Source organism: Telmatherina bonti, assembly GCF_933228915.1.
Source record: "Telmatherina bonti genome assembly, chromosome: 7".
NCBI classification, from domain to species: domain Eukaryota; kingdom Metazoa; phylum Chordata; class Actinopteri; order Atheriniformes; family Telmatherinidae; genus Telmatherina; species Telmatherina bonti.
This window is the reverse complement of record NC_136625.1, coordinates 15,152,886-15,177,755: the sequence shown is the minus strand read 5'-3', so window position 1 is coordinate 15,177,755 and position 24,870 is coordinate 15,152,886. Positions and strand designations below refer to the sequence as shown.

Below are 24,870 nucleotides of genomic sequence, written 5' to 3'. Positions count from 1 at the left end.
AGCATTAGGAGAACCAGGACTCGGGTGGAGGGTTCGGCATGAGGCGAGGACCCGATGGATGCCGCTTGCGGCTTTATTAGGGTCCGAGCCATACGAAGTATGGCAAGGCCCTATTGTTATTGTAATGTTTATTATTATTCTCCTAAGCACAACTCACTCAATTTTGACCCCCTTAGACCCCGTGAAAAGTTGCGAAACTTGGCACACACCTCAGTCCCGGCGAAAATAGCAATATTCTGGGGTCCGCGTGCACGCCAATGTGAAAATGCCTCGACGGCGCCCCCTAGAAACGCCAAAAATGGCCTCTAGAATGGGGGAAAAAAATTTTAGTTTGACGTAGGACGACGAAATTCGGTACACATGTCTATCACATCCAGACAAGTAAAAAAGTCATTGAAATGCCTGTTGTCATGGCAACGGGCTTTCCGCCATCTTGGCGTTTGCGGCCATTTTTTGGCCCGTTTTTGTCAATTAGGGCGCATCGCATTTGAACGAACTAGTCTGAGGGGATTCATGCTATTGGCTCCACATTCGCCATGGAGCTTCGTGACAAGATGGGGACCAAAAGTTATTCAAATCTTTCTGATAGGAGAAAGCGTGTTACCGTGGCAACCCATGGAAAAAAGCGTTCTCGCCATGAAACACGGTTTGCTTATATCTTCGCAGAAATGCATCCGATCGGAACCAAAATTCCAATAATTCATATTTGGTAGGTCCTTCACGCATTGTAATATGTATTGTGGGGGGGGCGCATTTTGGGGGGGCCCCTAGGGGCCCGATCGTCTACTTTGACCTATGGCTACGAAATTCGGTACACATGTATAAGTAACCAAGACGAGCAAAAAACTCTATTGAGAACCTGTTACCATGGCAACGGGGTGGCCGCCATCTTGGCGTTTATGCTCTTTTTATCAATTTGGGCGCATCGCATTTGAACGAACTAGTCTGAGGGGATTCATGCTATTGGCTCCACGTTCGCCATGGAGCTTCGTGACAAGATGGGGACCAAAAGTTATTCAAATCTTTTTGATAGGTGAAAGCGTGTTACCGTGGCAACCCATGGAAAAATGCGTTCTCGCCATGAAACACGGTTTGCTTAAATCTCTGCAGAAATGCATCCGATCGGAACCAAAATTCCAATAATTCATATTTGGTAGGTCCTTAACGCATTGATATATGTATTGTGGGGGGGGCACATTTTGGGGGGGGGCCCTAGGGGCCCGATCGTCTACTTTGAGCTAGGGCTACGAAATTCGGCACACATGTGTATCAACCCTAGACAAGCAAAAAACTATATTAAACACCTGTTACCATGGCACTGGAGTGTCCACCATCTTGGAAAAAAACCTTCTCGCCATGAAACACGGTTTGCTTATATCTTTGCACAAATTCATGCGATGTGCACCAAAACTGTAAATATTAATATTTGGTAGGTCCTTAACACATTATAGAATGTATTGTGGGGGGGACACTTTTTGGGGGGGCCCCCAGGGGCCCGATCGTCTACTTTCATCTCGGGCTACGAAATTCGGCACACATGTGTATCATCCCAAGACAAGCATAAAACTCAATTAAGCACCTGTTACCATGGCACTGGAGTGTCCGCCATCTTGGAAAAAAACCTTCTCGCCATGAAACACGGTTTGCTTATATCTTTGCACAAATTCATGCGATGTGCACCAAAACTTTAACTATTCATATTTGGTAGGTCCTTAACACATTATAGAATGTATTGTGGGGGGGGCACTTTTTGGGGGGGGCCCTCAGGGGCCCGATTGTCTACTTTCATCTTAGGCTACGAAATTCGGCACACATGTGTAACAACCCAAGGCGAGTAAAAAAGTGCATTGACCACCTGTTACCATGGCAACATGGTGTCCGCCATCTTGGCGTTTATGCCTTTTTATTACTGAATGTGCATTATTTTTTAACAAACTACTTTTGGATTCATGCCTTTTACTTCACATCTACCCGGAAGCTTTGTGGTGAGTTCGGGTGGAGGGTTCGGCATGAGGCGAGGACCCGATGGATGCCGCTTGCGGCTTTAATTATTATTTTTATTCTAAGCACAACTCGGCCATTTTTGACCCCCTTAGACCCCGTGAAAAGTTGTGAAACTTGGCACACACCTCAGTCCCGGCGAAAATAGCGATATTCTGGGGTCCGCATGCACGCCAATGTAAAAATGCCTCGACGGCGCCCCCTAGAAACGCCAAAAATGGCCGCTAGAATGGGGAAAAAAATTTTTAGTTTGACGTAGGACGACGAAATTCGGTACACATGTCCATCACATCAAGACAAGTAAAAAACTCATTGAAACGCCTGTTGTCATGGCAACGGGCTGTCCGCCATCTTGGCGTTTGCGGCCATTTTTTGGCCCGTTTTTGTCAATTTGGGCGCATCGTATTTGAACGAACTAGTCTGAGGGGATTCATGCTATTGGCTCCACATTCGCCATGGAGCTTCGTGACAAGATGGGGACAAAAAGTTATTCAAATCTTTTTGATAGGAGAAAGCGTGTTACCGTGGCAACCCATGGAAAAAAGCGTTCTCGCCATGAAACACGGTTCACTCATATCTTCGCAGGAATACGTCCGATCGGAACCAAAATTAAAATAATTCATGTTTGGTAGGTCCTTCACGCATTGTAATATGTATTGTGGGGGGGGGCGCATTTTGGGGGGGGGCCCTAGGGGCCCGATAGTCTACTTTGACCTACGGCTACGAAATTCGGTACATATGTATAAGTAACCAAGACGAGCAAAAAACTCTATTGAGAACCTGTTACCATGGCAACGGGGTGTCCGCCATCTTGGCGTTTATGCCCTTTTTATCACTTTAAGCGCATCGTATTTGAACGAACTAGTCTGAGGGGATTCAGGCTATTGGCTCCACATTCCCCATGGAGCTTCGTGACAAGATGGGGACAAAAAGTTATTCAAATCTTTCTGATAGGAGAAAGCGTGTTACCGTGGCAACCCATGGAAAAACGCGTTCTCGCCATGAAACACGGTTTGCTTATATCTCTGCCAAAATGCATCCGATCGGAACCAAAATTCCAATAATTCATATTTGGCAGGTCCTCAACGCATTGTAATATGTATTGTGGGGGGGGCACATTTTGGGGAGGGCCCCTAGGGGCCCGATCGTCTACTTTGACCTAGGGCTACGAAATTCGGCACACATGTGTATCAACCCAAGACAAGCAAAAAACTTCATTGTGCAGCCGTTACCATGGCAACGGGGTGTCCGCCATCTTGGAAAAAAACCTTATCGCCATGAAACACGGTTTGCTTATATCTTTGCACAAATTCATACGATGTGCACCAAAACTGTAACTATTCATATTTGGTAGGTCCTTAACACATTATAGAATGTATTGTGGGGGGGACACTTTTTGGGGGGGCCCCAAGGGGCCCGATCGTCTACATTCATCTCGGGCTACGAAATTCGGCACACATGTGTATCATCCCAAGACAAGCTAACAAGTCAATGAAACACATGTTGCCATGGTAACGGGCTGTCCGCCATCTTGGCGTTTACACACATTCTTTTCTCAATATGTGAATTGTATTTCTCTATTAAAATGAACTGTCTCTGCGGGTCCTTCACATGTAGCATTAGGAGAACCAGGACTCGGGTGGAGGGTTCGGCATGAGGCGAGGACCCGATGGATGCCGCTTGCGGCTTTAATTATTATTATTATTATTCTCCTAAGCACAACTCACTCAATTTTGACCCCCTTAGACCCCGTGAAAAGTTGCGAAACTTGGCACACACCTCAGTCCCGGCGAAAATAGGGATATTCTGGGGTCCGCGTGCACGCCAATGTGAAAATGCCTCGACGGCGCCCCCTAGAAACGCCAAAAATGGCCTCTAGAATGGGGGAAAAAAATTTTAGTTTGACGTAGGACGACGAAATTCGGTACACATGTCTATCACATCCAGACAAGTAAAAAAGTCATTGAAACGCCTGTTGTCATGGCAACGGGCTTTCCGCCATCTTGGCGTTTGCGGCCATTTTTTTGCCCGTTTTTGTCAATTAGGGCGCATCGCATTTGAACGAACTAGTCTGAGGCGATTCATGCTATTGGCTCCACATTCGCCATGGAGCTTCGTGACAAGATGGGGACCAAAAGTTATTCAAATCTTTTTGATAGGCGAAAGCGTGTTACCGTGGCAACCCATGGAAAAAAGCGATCTCGCCATGAAACACGGTTCACTCATATCTTCGCAGAAATACATCCGATCGGAACCAAAATTAAAATAATTCATGTTTGGTAGGTCCTTAACGCGTTGTAATATGTATTGTGGGGGGGGGCGCATTTTGGGGGGGCCCCTAGGGGCCCGATAGTCTACTTTGACCTAGGGCTACGAAATTCGGTACACATGTATAAGTAACCAAGACGAGCAAAAAACTCTATTAAGAACCTGTTACCATGGCAACGGGGTGGTCGCCATCTTGGCGTTTATGCTCTTTTTATCAATTTGGGCGCATCGCATTTGAACGAACTAGTCTGAGGGGATTCATGCTATTGGCTCCACGTTCGCCATGGAGCTTTGTGACAAGATGGGGACCAAAAGTTATTCAAATCTTTTTGATAGGTGAAAGCGTGTTACCGTGGCAACCCATGGAAAAATGCGTTCTCGCCATGAAACACGGTTTGCTTATATCTCTGCAGAAATGCATCCGATCGGAACCAAAATTCCAATAATTCATATTTGGTAGGTCCTTAACGCGTTGTAATATGTATTGTCGGGGGGGGCACACTTTGGGGGGGGGCCCTAGGGGCCCGATCGTCTACTTTGAGCTAGGGCTACGAAATTCGGCACACATGTGTATCAACCCTAGACAAGCAAAAAACTATATTAAACACCTGTTACCATGGCACTGGAGTGTCCGCCATCTTGGAAAAAAACCTTCTCGCCATGAAACACGGTTTGCTTATATCTTTGCACAAATTCATGCGATGTGCACCAAAACTGTAAATATTAATATTTGGTAGGTCCTTAACACATTATAGAATGTATTGTGGGGGGGACACTTTTTGGGGGGGCCCCCAGGGGCCCGATCGTCTACTTTCATCTCGGGCTACGAAATTCGGCACACGTGTATCATCCCAAGACAAGCATAAAACTCAATTAAGCACCTGTTACCATGGCACTGGAGTGTCCGCCATCTTGGAAAAAAACCTTCTCGCCATGAAACACGGTTTGCTTATATCTTTGCACAAATTCATGCGATGTGCACCAAAACTTTAACTATTCATATTTGGTAGGTCCTTAACACATTATAGAATGTATTGTGGGGGGGGGCACTTTTTGGGGGGGGCCCTCAGGGGCCCGATTGTCTACTTTCATCTTAGGCTACGAAATTCGGTACACATGTGTAACAACCCAAGGCGAGTAAAAAAGTGCATTGACCACCTGTTACCATGGCAACATGGTTTCCGCCATCTTGGCGTTTATGCCTATTTATTACTGAATGTGCATTATTTTTTAACAAACTACTTTTGGATTCATGCCTTTTACTTCACATCTACCCGGAAGCTTTGTGGTGAGTTCGGGTGGAGGGTTCGGCATGAGGCGAGGACCCGATGGATGCCGCTTGCGGCTTTAATTATTAGGGTCCGAGCCATACGAAGTATGGCAAGGCCCTATTGTTTTCCAAATGTTTATTATTATTCTCCTAAGCACAACTCACTCAATTTTGACCCCCTTAGACCCCGTGAAAAGTTGCGAAACTTGGCACACACCTCACGTCCGGTGAAAATTTCGATAATTTGGCGTTTGTATGCACGCCAATGAAAAAATGCCTCGACAGCGCCCCCTAGAAACGCCAAAAATGGCCTCTAGAATGGGGAAAAAAAATTTTAGTTTGACGTAGGACGACGAAATTCGGTACACATGTCTATCACATCAAGACAAGTAAAAAAGTCATTGAAACGCCTGTTGTCATGGCAACGGGCTTTCCGCCATCTTGGCGTTTGCGGCCATTTTTTTGCCCGTTTTTGTCAATTTGGGCGCATCGCATTTGAACGAACTAGTCTGAGGCGATTCATGCTATTGGCTCCACATTCGCCATGGAGCTTCGTGACGAGATGGGGACCAAAAGTTATTCAAATCTTTTTGATAGGCGAAAGCGTGTTACCGTGGCAACCCATGGAAAAAAGCGATCTCGCCATGAAGCACGGTTCACTCATATCTTCGCAGAAATACATCCGATCGCAACCAAAATTAAAATAATTCATGTTTGGTAGGTCCTTCACGCATTGTAATATGTATTGTGGGGGGGGCACATTTTGGGGGGGGCCCCTAGGGGCCCGTTAGTCTACTTTGACCTAGGGCTACGAAATTCGGCACACATGTATAAGTAACCAAGACGAGCAAAAAACTCTATTGAGAACCTGTTACCATGGCAACGGGGTGGCCGCCATCTTGGCGTTTATGCTCTTTTTATCAATTTGGGCGCATCGCATTTGAACGAACTAGTCTGAGGGGATTCATGCTATTGGCTCCACGTTCGCCATGGAGCTTCGTGACAAGATGGGGACCAAAAGTTATTCAAATCTTTCCGATAGGAGAAAGCATGTTACCGTGGCAACCCATGGAAAAAAGCGATCTCGCCATGAAACACGGTTTGCTTATATCTCTGCAGAAGTGCATCCGATTGGAACCAGAATTCCAATAATTCATATTTGGTAGGTCCTTAAAGCATTGTAATGTGTATTGTGGGGGGGTGCACATTTTGGGGGGGCCCCTAGGGGCCCGATCATCTACTTTGAGCTAGGGCTACGAAATTCGGCACACATGTGTATCAACCCTACACAAGCAAAAAACTATATTAAGCACCTGTTACCATGGCAACGGAGTGTCCGCCATCTTGGAAAAAAAACCTTCTCGCCATGAAACACGGTTTGCTTATATCTTTGCACAAATTCATGCGATGTGCACCAAAACTTTAACTATTCATATTTGTGAGGTCCTTAACACATTATAGAATGTATTGTGGGGGGGGGGCACTTTTTGGGGGGGCCCCTAGGGGCCCGATCGTCTACTTTGAGCTATGGCTACGAAATTCGGCACACATGTATAAGTAACCAAGACGAGCAAAAAACTCTATTAAGAACCTGTTACCACGGATACAGGGTGTCCGCCATCTTGGCGTTTATGCCCTTTTTATCACTTTAAGCGCATCGTATTTGAACGAACTAGTCTGAGGGGATTCATGCTATTGGCTCCACATTCGCCATGGAGCTTCGTGACAAGATGGGGACCAAAAGTTATTCAAATCTTTCTGATAGGAGAAAGCGTGTTAACGTGGCAACCCATGTAAAACTGCGTTCTCGCCATGAAACACGGTTTGCTTATATCTCTGCAGAAATACATCCGATCGGAACCAAAATTAAAATAATTCATATTTGGTAGGTCCTTCACGCATTGTAATATGTATTGTGGGGGGAGTGCATTTTGTGGGGGGCCCCTAGGGGCCCCTATCGTCTACTTTGACCTAGGGCTATGAAATTTGGTACACATGTATAAGTAACCAAGACGAGCAAAAAAAGTCAATTAAGAACCTGTTACCATGGCAACGGTGTGTCCGCCATCTTGGCGTTTGTGCCCTTTTGATCACTTTAAGTGCATCATATTTGAACAAACTAGTCTGAGGGAATTCATGCGATTGACTCCATGCTCAGCAAGGAGCTTCGTTACAAGATGGGGAACAAAAGTTAGTGAAATCTTTCCAACAGGACAGAACGTGTCACTGTGGCAACCCATGGAAAAATGTGTTCTCGCCATGAAAGACGGTTTGCTTATATCTCTGCAAAAATGCATGCGATCTGCACCAAAAATGTAAACTTTCATATTTGGTAGGTCCTTAACACATTGGAACATGCATTGTGGAGGGGGGGGGGGGGGGGGTCCCCGAGGGTCCGGAACAACTACTTTGACAGAGGGCTATGAAATTTGGCACACATGTATTAACCCAAGACAAGCAAAAAAAAAACTCAATTAAGCACCTGTTACCAGTACAACGGGTTGTCCGCCATCTTACCATTTATGCACTTTTTATCACTTGAAGCGCATTGTATTTGAACGAAGTAGTCTGAGGAGCTTCATGCGACTCGTGTCTACTTTTACGTAGGAAATTCAAATTCCGCACAGATAATAACTCACATGGAGTATAAAAGTCCATTACGCACCTGTTGGAATGGCAACAGGGTGTCCGCCATCCTGCCGTTTTAAAGCTTTTTTTTTTTCCCCCACTTATTGCACACTGTACCTAAACAATTTTGTGGGAATTTATGCGACTGACTCCAAATTTGGAAGTAAGCTTAGTGACAAGATCAAAAGTTGTTCTAATCTTTCTAATAGGAGAAACGGTGTTACCATGGCAACCAATGAAACAAAGCCTTCTCTCCATGCAAAACAGTTTACTCACATCTCTGCAGAAATACATGTGATCTGCACCAATATTTACAGCATTTATATTTGTTAGGCCCATGACACATTACACTATGCACTGTGGGGGCTGCTTATAGGGGGGGTCATGTGGGTCCCCAAATCTCCACTTTGATGGGGGAAAATGAAATTTGCCACACGTATAACACAAGAACAGCAAAAGTAGTCCATAAAGTCCATTACCATGGCAACAGATTGTCTGCCATCTTGGATTTTGTGTCCATTTGTTTACTGAATGCATATTGTGTTTAAAGAAAATTGATTGACTGACTGATTGGGATTCCTGCAGATGACAGCAGGGAGCTTTGTCACACGATGGGGATCAAAAGTTATTCCAATCTTTCCAATAGGAATGGCAACCCACAGAAAAACAGTCCTCTCTCATAAAGTAAAATTCACCCATATATACACTAAAATTGGCAGCATTTATTTTCCTTTTTGCTTCCAACCACATTATACTCTGCCTAAATAGGCACGATATGGTCGGCGGGGGGCCATAGTGCTAACCAAAATGCCAGTATGTAATCAAAAAGGTTAGCTGGCTACAATAACACAACCATTATTACTAAGCAGATCATGTTAGCAAGTATATCACCATGTTGTATTTTTGATGTCTTCTGAATTTCTTCCATTTTGTTTTATAAAGTCTTTTAGCATAAAACATGCATTTTGTGAATACAAAATAATTCTACATAAATTCATGGAAAATGCTTTGCAGCAATAAATAACATGACCTCCTTTGTCAGCTGTACATTCTTCCTTGGGGTTCACAGTGCTCCTGCACCTACCTTTATTTCTGCACACTTCACACTCACCATGACTCTGATAAAATGCTGTGTATTTCAAGTTTTTACAATTGAGTGCAAATGCTCAGAAAACAACTGTGTGTGCCCTAACCAATGACAAATATTTTCAATGACTAAATATTTACTTCAGACTTTTGTTAGAAAATAAATAGCAAAAAATTGGTTTATTATAATCCGTTTTGACCATAACATTCATGTGTTTATAGTAAACCAGTTCACCAATTACAACAGATACATCATATCTATACAATATTTTTTTCTCATTTGCATTATTTTTTTGTACCATGACCGACAAAAACTCCAAAGACATGCTGTATAACTTAAAAAGGAATTTATTCATATGGCAACAAATTAGAACTCAAGTTCATTAAAAAATGCTATGTATAGACTATTATCTAAACTCCACTGTTGCTACAATTCTACAGTTTATTTTTACCACTATACACAGGATATGTAATGGGTTAAAAAAATAAGAAAGGGAAAAATTAGGGAAAATAATACAAAAGACTGTCTTCCAATTCATCTTGGTGAACACCTTCTTGCCAACTGCTACAAGCCAAAGTCTCCTAGGGAAATGACAAAAAAAATGTATGAGTGTGTGCATATGTAAATGTACATATGCCCCGCACGCATACACACACATGCATATTGCAAGCATCAATCACATGAAAGATACATAATTGCATCAGGCAATGTTTTATTCTAGACATCACTTCTCTACTCAATATAGTAACACTATAAAATACAGTTTTGGATTACTATAACACAAGCGATACTAATGCTACAGACTGGTCAAGGTCTAACAAGGATACAGCGACTGTGCCTCTGTAATAACCGTAAATACACAGTGCAACTATTAAATATGAAGCCTCAGGTTACAGCTTTTTTCATGCTCTTCACAGGCCTAATGAGGATCAGGACCACCAACAGAGCTCAGTGTAACTTTGTTCATCATTGGCTTCTGTTAGCTAAAGATAAACTACTAATATAAACCAGATATAAAAACACTCAAGAATATTTTTTTTAAACCAAGACTTACTGAAGTGTGTCACGAGTCTAATTGTGTGAAAAAGTAACTGTATAGGATAATGAATACTTACATTTACTTGTGTACCTACCTTGGCTGCAGTTACCTGTTCACTTAATTATCTCTGTAATTACACTTAAACACAACAGTTACATACAACTAAAATGATCCAATTTAATAAAACCAATAGAAAAAGAGGCATGATCCTAAACAACATCCAACAACCTAACCACACAGCGCAACAAAGCCTGTATCGACAACTTTGCAACTTGGATCGCTACACTACACTAACACTAACAAATTAAAAACCATTTATTTTCTATTCAACCACCAACAAATCTAACTATTTTAACACTTTCACTACTTCCTAGACAGGGAGCACAGAATACCTTGGAACATGGACTAACAGTTGTACACAATATAATGGATACCAAGAGAGGACTAAATTAACTTATTACGCGCAAATGATTTCAAACAGGGAACTCAGGTGAAGAGCAGCACAGCAACTACATGTTAAATATATTGACAGTGGAGAAAACATTTCTTAAGTTAAAAGCATGTGGGCTGCCTTACTTAAAGGAACATATGATGCCCTCATGATCACTAAAATATGTAGGCACCACTACCGCTTCTACTCTATAATTACTATTTTTAACATAAACATGGTCAATTAAGGTGCCTTTCTCTGTTGTGGCTGACGAAACATGTTGTTCATATCCTCTGTCTTTCATTTTCTGACAAATTGTTGAGGACTTCAAAATGTCCTCATTGAAATCACCAAAAACAACTATTGTTCCACTATGTGACTCTAATACATTTAGCAATGCTTCAAAATGTCTGAAAAAGAGAGAAACAGGATATGATGGTGGCCTGTAAATGACTGCTATTAAAATGTTGTATGTGGCACATTTTACAGCTAAACACTCTACATTTAAACCTGCTACTGTGACACTTTCAAATTCTACATTACTGTCACAGTACATACCAACGCCACCACGCTGTTGACTTTTAAGTGAAGTTAACACTGGATTAATGTTTGTGTAGGCTAAACTACGTGGAGCATTACTAAACCTATATCCAGTGATTTCTACAGAATCTAAGCTAACATCAGCAGGTATCCATGTCTCTGTCACAGCAATACAGTTAGGCTGCAAATGCTGTGTACAGTGGGCCAAATCTGAAACATGGCGATTTAAACTCTGAACATTCATTAGAAATACTCTAAAACCATCCTTTTCTACTGTGTGGCTTTCAGATATAAATGGTGGCATATTATTGATGGCCTCTTTAATGCTGTCATTACAATAAACAACTTTTTCTTTAAACTTCTGAATAATCAAACCAGACAAGCTTCTAACTCTACTTAATGCCACATAAGCCTGTCCTGGTGCAAAGATCTTAGCTAAAGAGACGACAGCACTATCTACTGTTAGGCCCTGTACTTTGTGTACAGTACAGGCCCAGGCTAACTTTAATGGAAACTGTCGTCTCATGCCTTTTTTATTGGCTCTCTCTTCCTGAGGTTCAATTGGTACTGAACCTACTAACTCTGCTGATGGATAAGTGGTTTGTTTCTTCGTCTTGATGCCTATCTTCTCATCATCAAATTTAACATAAACTCTGAGAGGAAACTCATTTTTAACAGGCTGTTCAATGTGAATCACTGTGCCACATACACCATTTACTAAACCATCATTTACATCAATGTTCTGAGACAACATGACTCGAGCATTTTTACCCAAATACAACTCCCTTGGTAAACTAGTTTTCTTGGCCCTAACATGATGATCTGACTTTAATTCTAATTTACCAGTTTTTTTATTGTAACCAAAGTCCTGAGCAGTTATAATTATGTAGTCAGGACATATGCTTGTTAACTGTTTCTCATTATATTCATCAACCTGGGAATTTGTAGCAAAAATGTGTAAGGCTGTGCTCTCTTCACCTGTTTCACACTTTTTCAAGATGTTTATATCGCGTGCTAACATCTGTGTGCCTTTTTTATGCGTTCGCATCCTATTTAATAATTGCGCAAACTCTTCATCTTGTTGCCGAACGACTGTTGTTAACTCGACGAGCTGAAATAAACTAGACCACAACGTCATATTTACATCCTGCACATACAACGCTTTTCCCTTTACCGGGGGCAACTGATAAAAATCTCCGACCGCGATAATGCTGACGTTACCGAAAGGGTTATAGTCACCAGTTTGTTTGATTTGTCTCAATCTGCCATGGATATAAGCCAATAGATTATGATTGACCATGGAGATTTCGTCAATTATGACTATCTGCAAATCAGCATATTTAACACGCAAAGAGTTCAGCTTTTCCTCACTCAAAGGTGTGTAAGGAAGGCTGACGTCTTTGCCAATGCCAAATGTACTGTGGATAGTCGCTGCATTTAAATGATAAGCAGCTATTCCTGTAGGAGCCGTTAATAAAACACAAATATTATCTGGCTTCTGACAAGTTGGTGACAATAACCTCATAGCCTCATACTGAATCGCTCTAACTAGGTAGCTCTTTCCGACTCCAGCTCCTCCAGATATAAACACGTGGAGGGGTTCTGGGTTTCTACCATTTACTTTGTCTAAACACCAGTTGCGGATTTTATAAAAGACCGAGAGCTGCTTCTCATTCAGAGATCTAATTAATTCTAGGCCCTCACTTCTACTCATTAGGTTATTAGTTTTTTCTAACTGACACGCCTGATCGTTCCTAAGAGCTAAATCTGGAATGTTGTCGATGGGCTCCTGACCTACTTCTACATCTTCCTCTGGTGCCTGTTCTTTTGCTTTAACTTCTTCTTTACATTCTAAACGCTCTACTTCCTGTTCAGGGCAGAGATTTGCCCAAGCATCTACTGGGCCTTCCTCATTTTCAAGTTTATTCTGTAACTCTTCTAATTCGTCTGAATCTTCTACCTCGAATTTGTTCCTATTCTCATCGACGACAGATTTAACTGTGTGTTCTGATCCATCACTAAAGATCACGGAACCATTTTCATAAAACTGTTCGAACGTCGCACAGTCAGCAGCTTTTAGATCGTCGTCTACGCGGTATGGAAGAAACAACTGTAACTGACTTTTGTAATATAATTCGGGGTTTTTTGTTTTTGAAAAGCGCGCATAACGAACTACAGCGGGTTTTGTTCGTGTTCGTTTTAGAATAAACCCTAACCCCCTTTGCAACTGTATCGCATCCTTTGACTTTTCATTTCCTCTCATAACACGATATTCAGACACGAACGTCGCAATGCACATATCATTAAAAGTGCTATTATTAGGCCTACTTTTATAGCGATCTACGACACTAACCATCCACACGTCGTCTCCAGATAGTCCACTTTCTTGGATTAAACTAATCGGTTTACTCATTTTAACTATTTTGTCCCCTGTTGGTATAAACTCTACTTTACGTGAATTCTCCTTTAAATGCATTCCCGTTAATCTATAAACTGCCTCTTGAGCAGACACGTCACGACTGTTGAGATAAACGCTGCCAATTGTTTTCAGTGCATGTTGAGCATTCACGTTTCCATCTTTTGTCGCTTCTTTATGCGCTTTACTAAGTAACAGTCCTACCTCTTTTTCTGATTTACTGATGTATGAAATAATGTAAACTATAACGGCGTACGCATCGGTTACATATTGAATATCTAAATTTGCATTCCAGCATTTTAAAAGAGACTTGTTATATGGATTTATCCATGCCTCTTTAATGTCTCTTTTATAAATAATTTTGGTTTTGCACATATTCAGTCGCTTGTAACAAATCTCAAATATTTGCTGATTAATATTTAGATGCTGGAACAACTCATCTAGACTATTAAAAGTCTCCTCTTTTACCGCTTTTTTCACTGCCTCCAGAGTTTTTAATGCCAAATCCTTATCTACCTTAAGCAGGTTATAATAGTACTCATTACCACATGTGCACCTTTTTACTTCATATTTTTTATCCGAATCAGAATCTGAATCACTTATTTTCTTTTGTTTTCGTTTCTTGCATTTATCACACTCATTTGGATTCAAATTAACATTAACAACAAATGTCCTACCTGACACTGGTCTGGGGAAATTAAAGCGACATTCAGTGCCACCTTTTTTACAACTTTTTGAATGTCTCTTTGAATGTTGCTGCACAGATGTGACCTTCTCCAATAATGTCTCATCCTGTGCTGGTAGCTCACATGTTACATACTTATCAATAAAAGCTACCACTTCTTCATCTGTGTTTGTATCTATTTTAGGTGCATTTTCTATCCAGAAAAGACAGTGCACATGAGGACTCCCGCGGCATTGAAACTCTACCCGGTAAAAGTAATCAATAATTTTTCCTATTGGATTTGAAGGAGACATAAGGACCTCCTTCAGAAAACAATGCCAGCGGAAATCAAACATTCTGGCGGCAGTGACAGGATTACGTCGCAACAGATCACATCTATCAGTCCACTCCAAGTCTTCTAATGTTTGTGTTCGACCTTCCTGTTTTAAAATCGTTTTAAGAAGGTTTTGCCATCTCAGATCCGCGGAAGAGAATGAACAAAACCACGTTGGAATCCCAAGTTGCCGAACACAGGCCATCAGGTCTTTCTGTACTCCCTGCCAAAAGGCTGGAGTCCCTCTAATAGGCTTAAGAAACCGGAAACCATCATCCACCTCTAACAACTGCTTCAGGGACTCCTCATTTTCTACATTCACCTCACCTCCTTTTCCTTTTCTTAATGCTATGCTAACCTTAGAAACAACTTGCTCTACCTCAGACATGTACTGAGCAAAGAAAATATACTCAATATTCTGCGCAAACCTTCTATCAGCATGTAGAATTCTGTTGTTAAAGTAACGCGACAATGTCACATCATAAGCACGCCTTTCATGATACATATTACGACCACTAGGAAACAACACCGGGAAACACTTTGCTTCATTTTCATGATCCGACAACAACTTAACTGGGTTATTGCCCTCAGCTGGTGCAACATTAACTATACTGTCAAAATACTGATCTAAAACTTCCTGACCAATATCTACAGGCATCAGACACGTGTCTGAAAACATGCAATGTTGCTGCCGATCATGCAGCATGTCCTCATTGTCAGCATCATCTGCAGCACTCTCAACTACTTCCTTCTTTTCCTTTTCTTCATCCTCAAGATGGTCTAAGCTACACAACTCATTCACCCATTCCTCATTAAAATCTATGTCTTTATAAAACTTATTTGATTGCTTTAAAACCCGTAAAGCTTGCCGAATGTGCATCGTATCTACAAACTCATACTCATAATGGCCTTTATAAGTTAACTTGCGTTTTAATTTTACTGCCAATAAAGAGCCCTCCATATTTGAGCGGGGCAACATGTTAGATGTCTGAACTACGTTTGATGGAACGCAGGTTACTGGTCCATGAACTCCATTTTGGCCGCCTTTGGGCAACGCGAGCATTTTCATGAACGGAATATTTAAAGCAATCAAATGTTGTTCTAACCTATTTAAACAAGCTAATTCTGGGGGAACTGGATCTACTGCCAAATTATTTGTTACACTTTCAGCAGGCATTTTGCCATTTGAAATTTTATGGCGACAAGTGTAACAAATCCAAAGATGTCCTCTACTAGAACTCATTATCTGACAGGGCTGAACACAATCCTCACTACATTCATGTAAATAGTCAGTTCTAATACACCTATCTGCTAAAGAAGCTATTATCTTAGTCTTGTTATAGGCAGCCTTCCTACAACTCAACACCTGATGGGGAAACAACAGCCTGAAACAGACACAACAGACATACTCTGGACCATCTTCAACTTTGTTTAAAAACCTCTCTGTGAAGAACTCAATATTCTGTGTTTTATCTTTGTCTTTTATTTCTTGCCTCTTTAATTTCACTACTCTTTTAACCATTTCTCTGTGACGCGCATCCTTTGCATATTTTATTTTGCTCTGGTCCTTCACGATTTGTCGGTGACGCGCATCCTTTGCATATTTTATTTTGCTCTGGTCCTTCACGATTTGTCGGTGACGCGCATCCTTTGCATATTTTATTTTGCTTTTTTCCTTCACGTTTTGCCGATGATGCGCATCCTGAGCATATTTTCTTTTCTTTTGGTCCTTCACGTTTTCCCGGTGACGCGCATCAACTGCATATTTTATTTTATTTATATCCTTAATTTGAGTTTTTCTCATTACGTTTCGATATTTTGACATATAGTTCTTTTTGTAACTGGATGTGTCACTTTCAGGTGAAGCCTCTCTACTTAAACCTTTGCCTGACAATCTAGTACGATACGCTTCTGAACAATCTACTTTACAGTACTCATAACAACTTTCTAGTTCAGGTTCTTTAACACAAACTACAGTCTCATAATGATTACCCAGGCAGTTTTCCAAATAAATGGATTTTTCTGACACACTGCTACTGCATCCATACTTTAACCAACGACCACCATAAAATGTAAATACATTAATGCCCAATAAATCTGCTGTCGCTTGGATTTCTAATTCTGTGGCCCAGGTGCTAACGTATTTCATTTTTGATTTGTCTATGTACTCTGCCACAGAGGAATAACCTTCTCTTAGACTAGTTCTATATTGGTAGTCATTTTTTATTAAATGTTTAATAACCGCTCTCCTAATTTTGATGTGATGCTTTTGTGTGCCACTCACTGCCTGAGAAACGGCCCTAAAGTAGCAGCTACCGTCAGCAACTATGTCTCTATTTTGGCACGGAACGCCTAACACGCCGACACGACTAGACGCAGCACTATTTACACTTTCATACTCTATTTTTAATTTGGTACACAAGCTTTGGCAAGTACTTTCACAGAGAGGGTTAAACATAAGCTGTTCATGTTCTTCACTGACTAGCTCCACATCTGAACTAACTAGCTGACTTAAGAAAACCTGTTCCTCAACAGCAAACTCTTCATCTGAAACATGATGACGTTTCTTTGCCACATGTTCAGATGGGCTGGAAAGGTCTGTTTCATCCCAATCTGCTGACACCTGACGTTTTACACCTCGCTTGTCATCATCAGAATCACAACCAAATATGCTACTCGGCACATCGTCAACACACTCCCTGCTAACATCAACACCATTGATCTCAAAAGGCTTGCTACGACCACCTAACATCACTGCCAAACGACTGAAGTGATTAAACACTTCCCTAATGGAACCAAAGTACAAAACTACACTGGTACCATTGACGTCCAACAGGCCAGTAGCACTACGGGAATGAGAGTCTACCACGGCATACCTACCACCAGCAGATATGACAGCACATGTATTTGAACACAAGGTCAAAAGACATGTCTGGTACTGAGATAGCATCCTTTCCAGCCCATTTTCTAAAGTCACATATGCTCCACACTCAATAAACTCTCCCTCAGTCACAGTGACATCCCCACTCAGAGTATCGGGGAACTCAAACTTAAAGTTCTGCCAGTACAAAACCCTCTGTCTCGGCAACTCTGGGACCATCAAAAAGTTTTCTCCTGAAGGGATTATACCACGGTCCTTTAGATCACTATAGAGGTCATCTCCTAACCACAGAGCTAAATCTAAATCTTGTGTCCTCCAATTCATCACACTAGACACCATATGTCTGGCTAAACTGACCAAAGCTATCGCCATGCACTGAACTCCTGGATTCCTAAACTGACCGTGCCCCTGGTGAAATGAACCCCGAACAACATCAGCATTAGCCATACTCACCTCACTTACCTCCACAGTAGCTTCCTCATCTTCATCAGTAGAAGACAACACACCCTGGCTCTGTGATGTCTCAACCTAAGCAAGGAAATCAACAAGCAATGGGCTCAAAACACTGTCATGTGTAATCATAAAATATTTGATGCTAGTCTTTAAGAATAATATTCCTTACCGTCTTCACCTCCACAGTGGTCTCGGACTCCGACGACGACCCCCGGCTGGATGAAGTGTCGGTCTAAAGAGAAACCAAAACAAGTGTATTTTACTTTACATATACCCAAAATAGAAATAAATAAAATACATGAGAAATTTTTTCCCCCCCATACAATACAGAAATATGAACATATACACATATTTATAATTTAAAAAGACCTTTAAACACAAATTAACATTTCTTACCTTCTTCGACTCCACAGTAGCCTTGGAGTCAGACGACATCCCTCGGCTGGATGTCGTCTCGGTCTGGGGATTAAAAAAAAACAACAAAAAAACAACAACTTTATTTTACTACATCGTCACAGGAAAAAGATTCAATACAAAAATTTTCATTGCCAAATCTCCTTACCCTTCGCTTGTCCGGGCGAGTCCTCTTGGACTGGTGTTTCACGCGCCGCCTCTGTCCAAAACACAAAGATTTGCACACCGTGAATTTGATATGGACACTGAACACATTCAGCATTATAGAAGTCTATCGTTAATCAATGACTCTTTCAGAACAAAACATTTTATGACAACCCATAAACATGTTTGTCTTTATGCACTTTACCTTTGGTGGTGAAACACCAGCGAAGACAGCAGGAGATGTCAGATTTGATGGTGAAACCTTCTCCATCTCCTCCAACATCTCACTGCTGAACAGCACAGGATTCAGGGGGATGCCAGCAAGCTAGAAATACAAAAACAGAAACATAAGCAGTGACTTTTACTGCTTTTCCAATTGGAGCAAACATTTCTTCAAACGTCTTTCTGTACAATTATCACACTGACCTCCCGCTGAACTGCACTGCATTTTCCAGAGGACTGAAAAAAAAAAAAAAATTAAAAATATAAACACGGATAATTTTTGTCTGTGGAACAGTGACAACAATAAAAACCTTAGAGCTGTGACATTTCCTGCCATATTATTACCTTGCCGCCCGGACGAACAGCAATCCACTCCTCGGGGCCTGGACTCCGACGGACACGCACCTCTCCCTTCACAACCACACGGGGAGTGAAGCGAGGAGGTGGTGACGGACGACACACCGGGGGGGCTGGTGGCACGGTCTCCAGTTGCTTCAATAAAAAATGAAGACATAATAATTATAAACAATATAGCTTTTTACATACTTGGTCAGCAGCCAAAATCACATCCAGCTGAATGTTTGTAAGGTAAAAAGTGTTTTAAATGAAAAAGGGCAAACCAGGTAAGCGACGTCGAACAGCAACTCTGCAAAGCGCACCATCCCGACGTCATCACTCAGGTGCACCTAGTACGACGACATGAATGAAATGTTAAGTTTCTCCACAACATCTCTCACTAAATACACACAGCTCTATTCAAACAGTTTTTCATCTCTGGATCAGAAGGTCCTGGATTCCATCCCAGCCACTGACTTGAGCATGAGTGCATCAAACTTCATCAAGACAAAAGATTTACTTACACCATCATGACTCCACATGCTGAGGCAACGTCGGGGGAAGTAATCCACGAGGTGGTAGTACTTCACAGCTTTCAAAGAAAAACACATAGCACAGCTCTTTATGCTTGCAAAACAACACAATTACATACATCTATATACCACGATGCTGAAGGAAAATACAATCACGACACATGTCTGATGTCTTCTTTGATAAACATGCAACAGCACAAGTACATATTTTAACGTACCCATGCGGGTTGCCACGCGGTGAAACTCCTGACGGTAGAGCTCTTGCAGGGATTCCTCGACAGTCAGCCTCGGGGGAAAGTCCAGCACACACACCTGTAGAGAAACAACTCATCAACATCTCTCGTTTTCTGATCTTTTCTTGAACAGTCAGAAGGCTATCAATTTACACATTTTTCTGTCAACTTTTATCGGATGAAATTCTGTTCACACTACTGAGTTTAAACATACTGCAAAAACACTTTTAGTCATTTAGGAAAACAGACTTCTCAAAGACTGCTCTTACATATGCAGTATCAAAACATTAAAAACAAAAATATGCATTTTACATAAGTGTTTGAGCTGTATTCAGAGAAAACAGCTTTTACATGTAAAATACAAGGGAGAAGCTAATCATGCCTGCCACAAAGACTGTAATTTCAGGGTGTGCTTACCTTAGGCCAGCGACTGCAGACGGCGGCCAGGTACCTCTCAAAGTCTGCAGCCACGTGACCGATGGTGTGCTTGGAAGTCAAGTCATTGCTCGGAGCTAAAACGCACACCAAGTCGGGTGTCAGAGGGACTACTGCGTTAATCACCTCTGTCCTCAACTCTCGGGCACCAGCTCCGGGCGTTGACATGAACCCCCACGCCAGACGCTCCCCGTCGACCTGCACGATGCCATCTAAAATAAAATCAAAGAAGGTTTCTACTGTAATTGTTTTTATCTGTAAAACATTTTTATAAAACACATCAATACAGCACAAATGAATACTTTATTGAACATACAAAATAGTGATGTAAATACCTGCAAGGCTTCGAAGATGGGAGTCACCAATGGCTAAGACCACCTGAATGAGAAGATTTTTGTATTTATTTCAACATGTACTGTTCACTTGGGTAACTATTATGTTAGTCTATTTCAAACACAACATTACCTTCTTGCCGTGGGACTCCTGCGGGAGGACCAGTTTGTGCTGCCGCCCGGTGAACACCGACGTCTCCCACTTCTCCACCTGATGTCGGTGCCCAGTTCCGTGCGCTACAGACATACAGAGAAAATAGATCAATAACAGAATAACAACTAACTAAAAGTACATAAAATGCTTGGATAAGAACTTTATTAGGCAGGCAATTGTTGTGCAGGGGTAGCCATACAGTAAAAACTATTAAAATATACAAAGATAAAAAATATATGAATATAAAGTATAAAAATATATGAAATATGAATACAGGCAGATAAGGTGCGAATAAGAGATACATACGCGCACAGTGGACCTCGGGAGGCTGAGGAGAGGCCTCGATCGTCAGTCTGTTGGCTGCCCTCCTCATGGCTGCCTGGCATCTCCGGAAGTTCTTCTTTCTCGGCATCTCTGCAAAAAAAAAAAAAAAAAGAAACCACAACACACACTCACTCGCGCACACACAAACACCCCCAACAGAGAGACAGGCGCTCACACAAACAGTCTTACACAAAAGCTGTATAAAAAGAGAAAATAGGTTAGACAAAATACAGAAAAATAAGCATAAAGAAAACAACAGAATGATACTGGTATAACACAAACATTTGCAAGCCATCATCAATTGCAATGAAGACAACATATTTCTGCTTCTACCAAATAAAACTCCACAAGACTAAACAGAAGGTAAATCACACACAATTATGGAAGAGTGACACATTCATAATAAATTTTTATTGCCTCTATGTCATGTGTTGGATAACATGCAGTAATCCAACCATTAACTTGTGTGTTCCACCCTCATAGATTTAAGTGTAACTACTATCAGGCAAAAATATTTTACTAGAAAATTTAGGTTTAAAAGTTGATTTGAACATGATGATAAATCTAAAAACAAAACAAAAACAGAAATAAAACATGAAAAAATGTTCAAAAGGAGTGGGTAGAAGCATAAGCTTATAATGAAACCTGTCCCATCATTTCTGGACATTTGATAAGTGTGGTTTTGTAATTGTTACCCCACACCTCCACACAGTACTGTAACTACAGTAATATCAGTTACCAAAACAGAGTGTAAAGCGACTGGTAATCCAGAATCAGCCTAATACTCATGACTGCCTCTTTCATGTCATATTTAACACTACTGTTACCAGCAAAATATCTGGATATGTCATTTTCTTTGTCCCACTCTTTCTAAGTTGATTTAATATTCCTCAAATGTTTTTTTTTTTTTTAGATCATTTTTAGTCTTATTTAGCTTTTTTCTGTAATACAATTTCTTAGTATATTAATTATTATTCTTATATATCAATTAATATATCAATTAAATTGTTAACTTTTAAATTTATTTTCAGATTCTTCAGAACTTAATCTAAAAACATCCCAACTTTATAGCATCGTCTCACTAAATCTTCAGTAAAATAAAGCCATTTTCACAGAAAAACTAAATAAAATGCTCAGCAAATTTAGAGCTAGGAGCACAAATATCTCCATTCATGTGCAGTAAAACTTCTAATCATCTCCTAAGCTAAATTAGCTTAGCTTAGATATCCATGTAAGAGAGGCATTTAGTTAATAAAAACACTGTTCGCTGTTAAGACATATTTTTTTGAGCTCACGTTAAAAAAAACCAAAACAATACAAACAAAAAAAAAAACCCCAAAAACATCTAACTATAATTTCAATGCAGAGGGATAAACAGGTTACAGGCTACACGAAGCTAAGGTCCACTTAAGCTAAGCGAAGCTAAGCTAAGCTAAGTAAGCCAACACGGTGGAAAAACATCTAATTGATCAAAATAAAAATGATAAACTTACCAGTCGAAGACACGAAGGCTTTATAAGAAGTTCTCCCGGTTGAAAAGCTCGAAAATCTCTGGATGAAGTGACAATAATCCACCAATATTCAGACAGGCTCTCAACGAGACGTGCGGTCAGGTCAGAAGCTCGATCTGAAAGACCGGAGAAGCTTCTGGAAGCTTCTAGAAAACAAGATGTCCGACCGGACACATCAAAGGAGCCGACGTGCACCTGCAGTTTGCAGCGCAGCAGCAGCTCTGACGAACGTTTTTTTTTTTTTTTTTCAATAAACTTTATTGAACAAAGCCAGTTTTACAAAACGAATTTTCTATTGAATATCAACTACATTTAGGAGTTATTCGCTGAATCGTGGTTTTTGTTTTTATAATGACTGTGGGGATGCTGCTAGTTTTATGAATGACAGCCCTGTTGTGTCAATAAACAAATAAATAACACAAAAAGTCTCTCTTCCATATAAGGAAAACAGGAGAGTGAAGGCTTTTTTTTTTTTTTTTTTTATACACAAAAGCCTGCATGATTTTGTGACGCAGCATTGAAGCACTTCTCCGCAGCTCCACGGTAAAATTATCCGGATGTGAGAAAGCTGAGACGAGAAAAAGGTGGATTGGAACACAAAGATGAGGATGACAGCTGGAAAAAGCACTTCTTGTGGATGTGCCAGTGAAAGACAAACCACTGTGGTACAAGACAGAGAACACCTCGTTGTCATCTTGAAGACGGAGGGGATTAAGGTGATGACACCTTGGACATGGATGAATAAAGGAAAATAAACAAACAAATAAAATGGAAAAAAAATACAGTATATTTTGTATTCAGTGACCCATAAATGTCCACATGTACATACATACACACACACACACACATACACACATTCTATATATATATATATATATATATATATATATATATATATATATATATATATATATATATATATATATATATATATATATATATATATATGTATGTGTGTGTGTGTGTGTGTGTATATATATTTTATTATTTTTTAGGTGGGGCTTTGTCAAATCTATCTATTGTTGAAGACAAACAATAATTATAGCAATAAAAAAAAATCTACTTTAAAAGTTATGTATTTCACAAATACTTTATTATATCCTAAAATGACAACAATGACAAATACCAGAAATTCATAATTTAGCTCAAAGGAAAATTTTGTTTTATAATGACAGGATTGTATTTAACATCTTATTTAATACAAATATTTTTGTAAAAAAAAAAAAAAGACATTAATTAGCTCATAATATATTTTGAAATATAAACAGTGGTAAAACAAATCTACACATAAATATTTGTCACAAGCCTTAATAAGACAATAAGCATGAGAAGTGCTTTTGGTGGCGGCTACAGAAAGTAAACACCAGCATACCTTTCCTTAAAAAATCTAACCTCACTCAAACTTTTGACAGGACTTTTGCAACAATCTACATTCAGTAATAATTCTTTGACTACTAAATAATGAACACTAGAACCTGATGAATGAACTGATTTCATATTTGGTTTTCTCCAAGAACAACAAAAGATCAAATAAAACTGGTAGAAGAATTTAGTTTTCCTCTCCTTATTTAAGGCAAATCTCTCAATAATCCTCCTATTAAAGTCTGAATGTCCCCAACAAGCTTATTCTCCATGAAGAGCATGGCATGGCGTTGAGGCGATCCTGTGTCATGGAGTTTCTCACAGTCGAGTAGAAAAGCATTTCTCAGATTCAGCAGTTGTTATGGTGTTGACATAATGATCTGGAGAAGGCTGTGACTCATCTGAAGGTTGTTCTTTATGAGAAACTGCTACAGAGGCACTTCTGCACCACAACCTTTAACTTCACTGTTCTTGTAGAAGAGGGACAGTTCTGCCTTGGCCTTGTCCAACATGGGACATGCCTCAACAGTCGTGTTTAGCTGCTCCTCAGCGTGCACCAGGATGGTATCACAGACCTGAAGCAAACATCAAAAGTTTTCAATTATAAGAAAGTTAGACCTTAGCAATTCTATTGATAAGGGGTGTCAATAATTCTGTACCAGATCTTCAGTATTGTTCTAGCATCATGTGACCAAAGTAAGAATATAAACGACATGGATTTGACTGAAAATATGACTGACCTCTGTAGCCAGCCTCTGTTGTTCTCCTGGTCCCAGCATCCTGTCTCTTCACCGGCTGTCCAGCAGTGCTGTCCTCACAGAGAGACGGGACTGACATCCTGGTCCAAACAACATAATAA

At 40.6% G+C, this 24,870-nt stretch overlaps 1 protein-coding gene and 1 long non-coding RNA gene across 2 annotated transcripts in view; both read right to left on the bottom strand.

Annotated features, from left to right (window-relative positions):
• The window catches only part of LOC306758430 (uncharacterized protein), a gene marked incomplete at both ends in the record, with an annotated part of 72,700 nt that extends 51,474 nt beyond the window's left edge, over positions 1 to 21,226 (bottom strand). Inside the window, 11 exons of the mRNA XM_079243758.1 lie at positions 16,485 to 18,086; positions 18,181 to 18,243; positions 18,408 to 18,470; positions 18,574 to 18,624; positions 18,775 to 18,894; positions 18,996 to 19,028; positions 19,126 to 19,283; positions 19,879 to 19,972; positions 20,311 to 20,583; positions 20,794 to 20,897; positions 21,121 to 21,226. Of these exons, the coding sequence (XP_079099884.1) occupies positions 16,485 to 18,086; positions 18,181 to 18,243; positions 18,408 to 18,470; positions 18,574 to 18,624; positions 18,775 to 18,894; positions 18,996 to 19,028; positions 19,126 to 19,283; positions 19,879 to 19,972; positions 20,311 to 20,583; positions 20,794 to 20,897; positions 21,121 to 21,226 (2,667 nt within the window). The remainder of the gene's footprint in view (positions 1 to 16,484; positions 18,087 to 18,180; positions 18,244 to 18,407; positions 18,471 to 18,573; positions 18,625 to 18,774; positions 18,895 to 18,995; positions 19,029 to 19,125; positions 19,284 to 19,878; positions 19,973 to 20,310; positions 20,584 to 20,793; positions 20,898 to 21,120) is intronic.
• A 2,575-nt stretch (positions 21,227 to 23,801) lies between these two features.
• Positions 23,802 to 24,870, bottom strand: part of LOC306758746 — a 181,045-nt gene continuing 179,976 nt past the window's right edge. The window contains exons 2-3 of the long non-coding RNA XR_013771394.1: positions 24,752 to 24,849; positions 23,802 to 24,586 (exon numbers count right to left, since the gene is read on the bottom strand). This is a non-coding gene — a long non-coding RNA (uncharacterized lncRNA). The remainder of the gene's footprint in view (positions 24,587 to 24,751; positions 24,850 to 24,870) is intronic.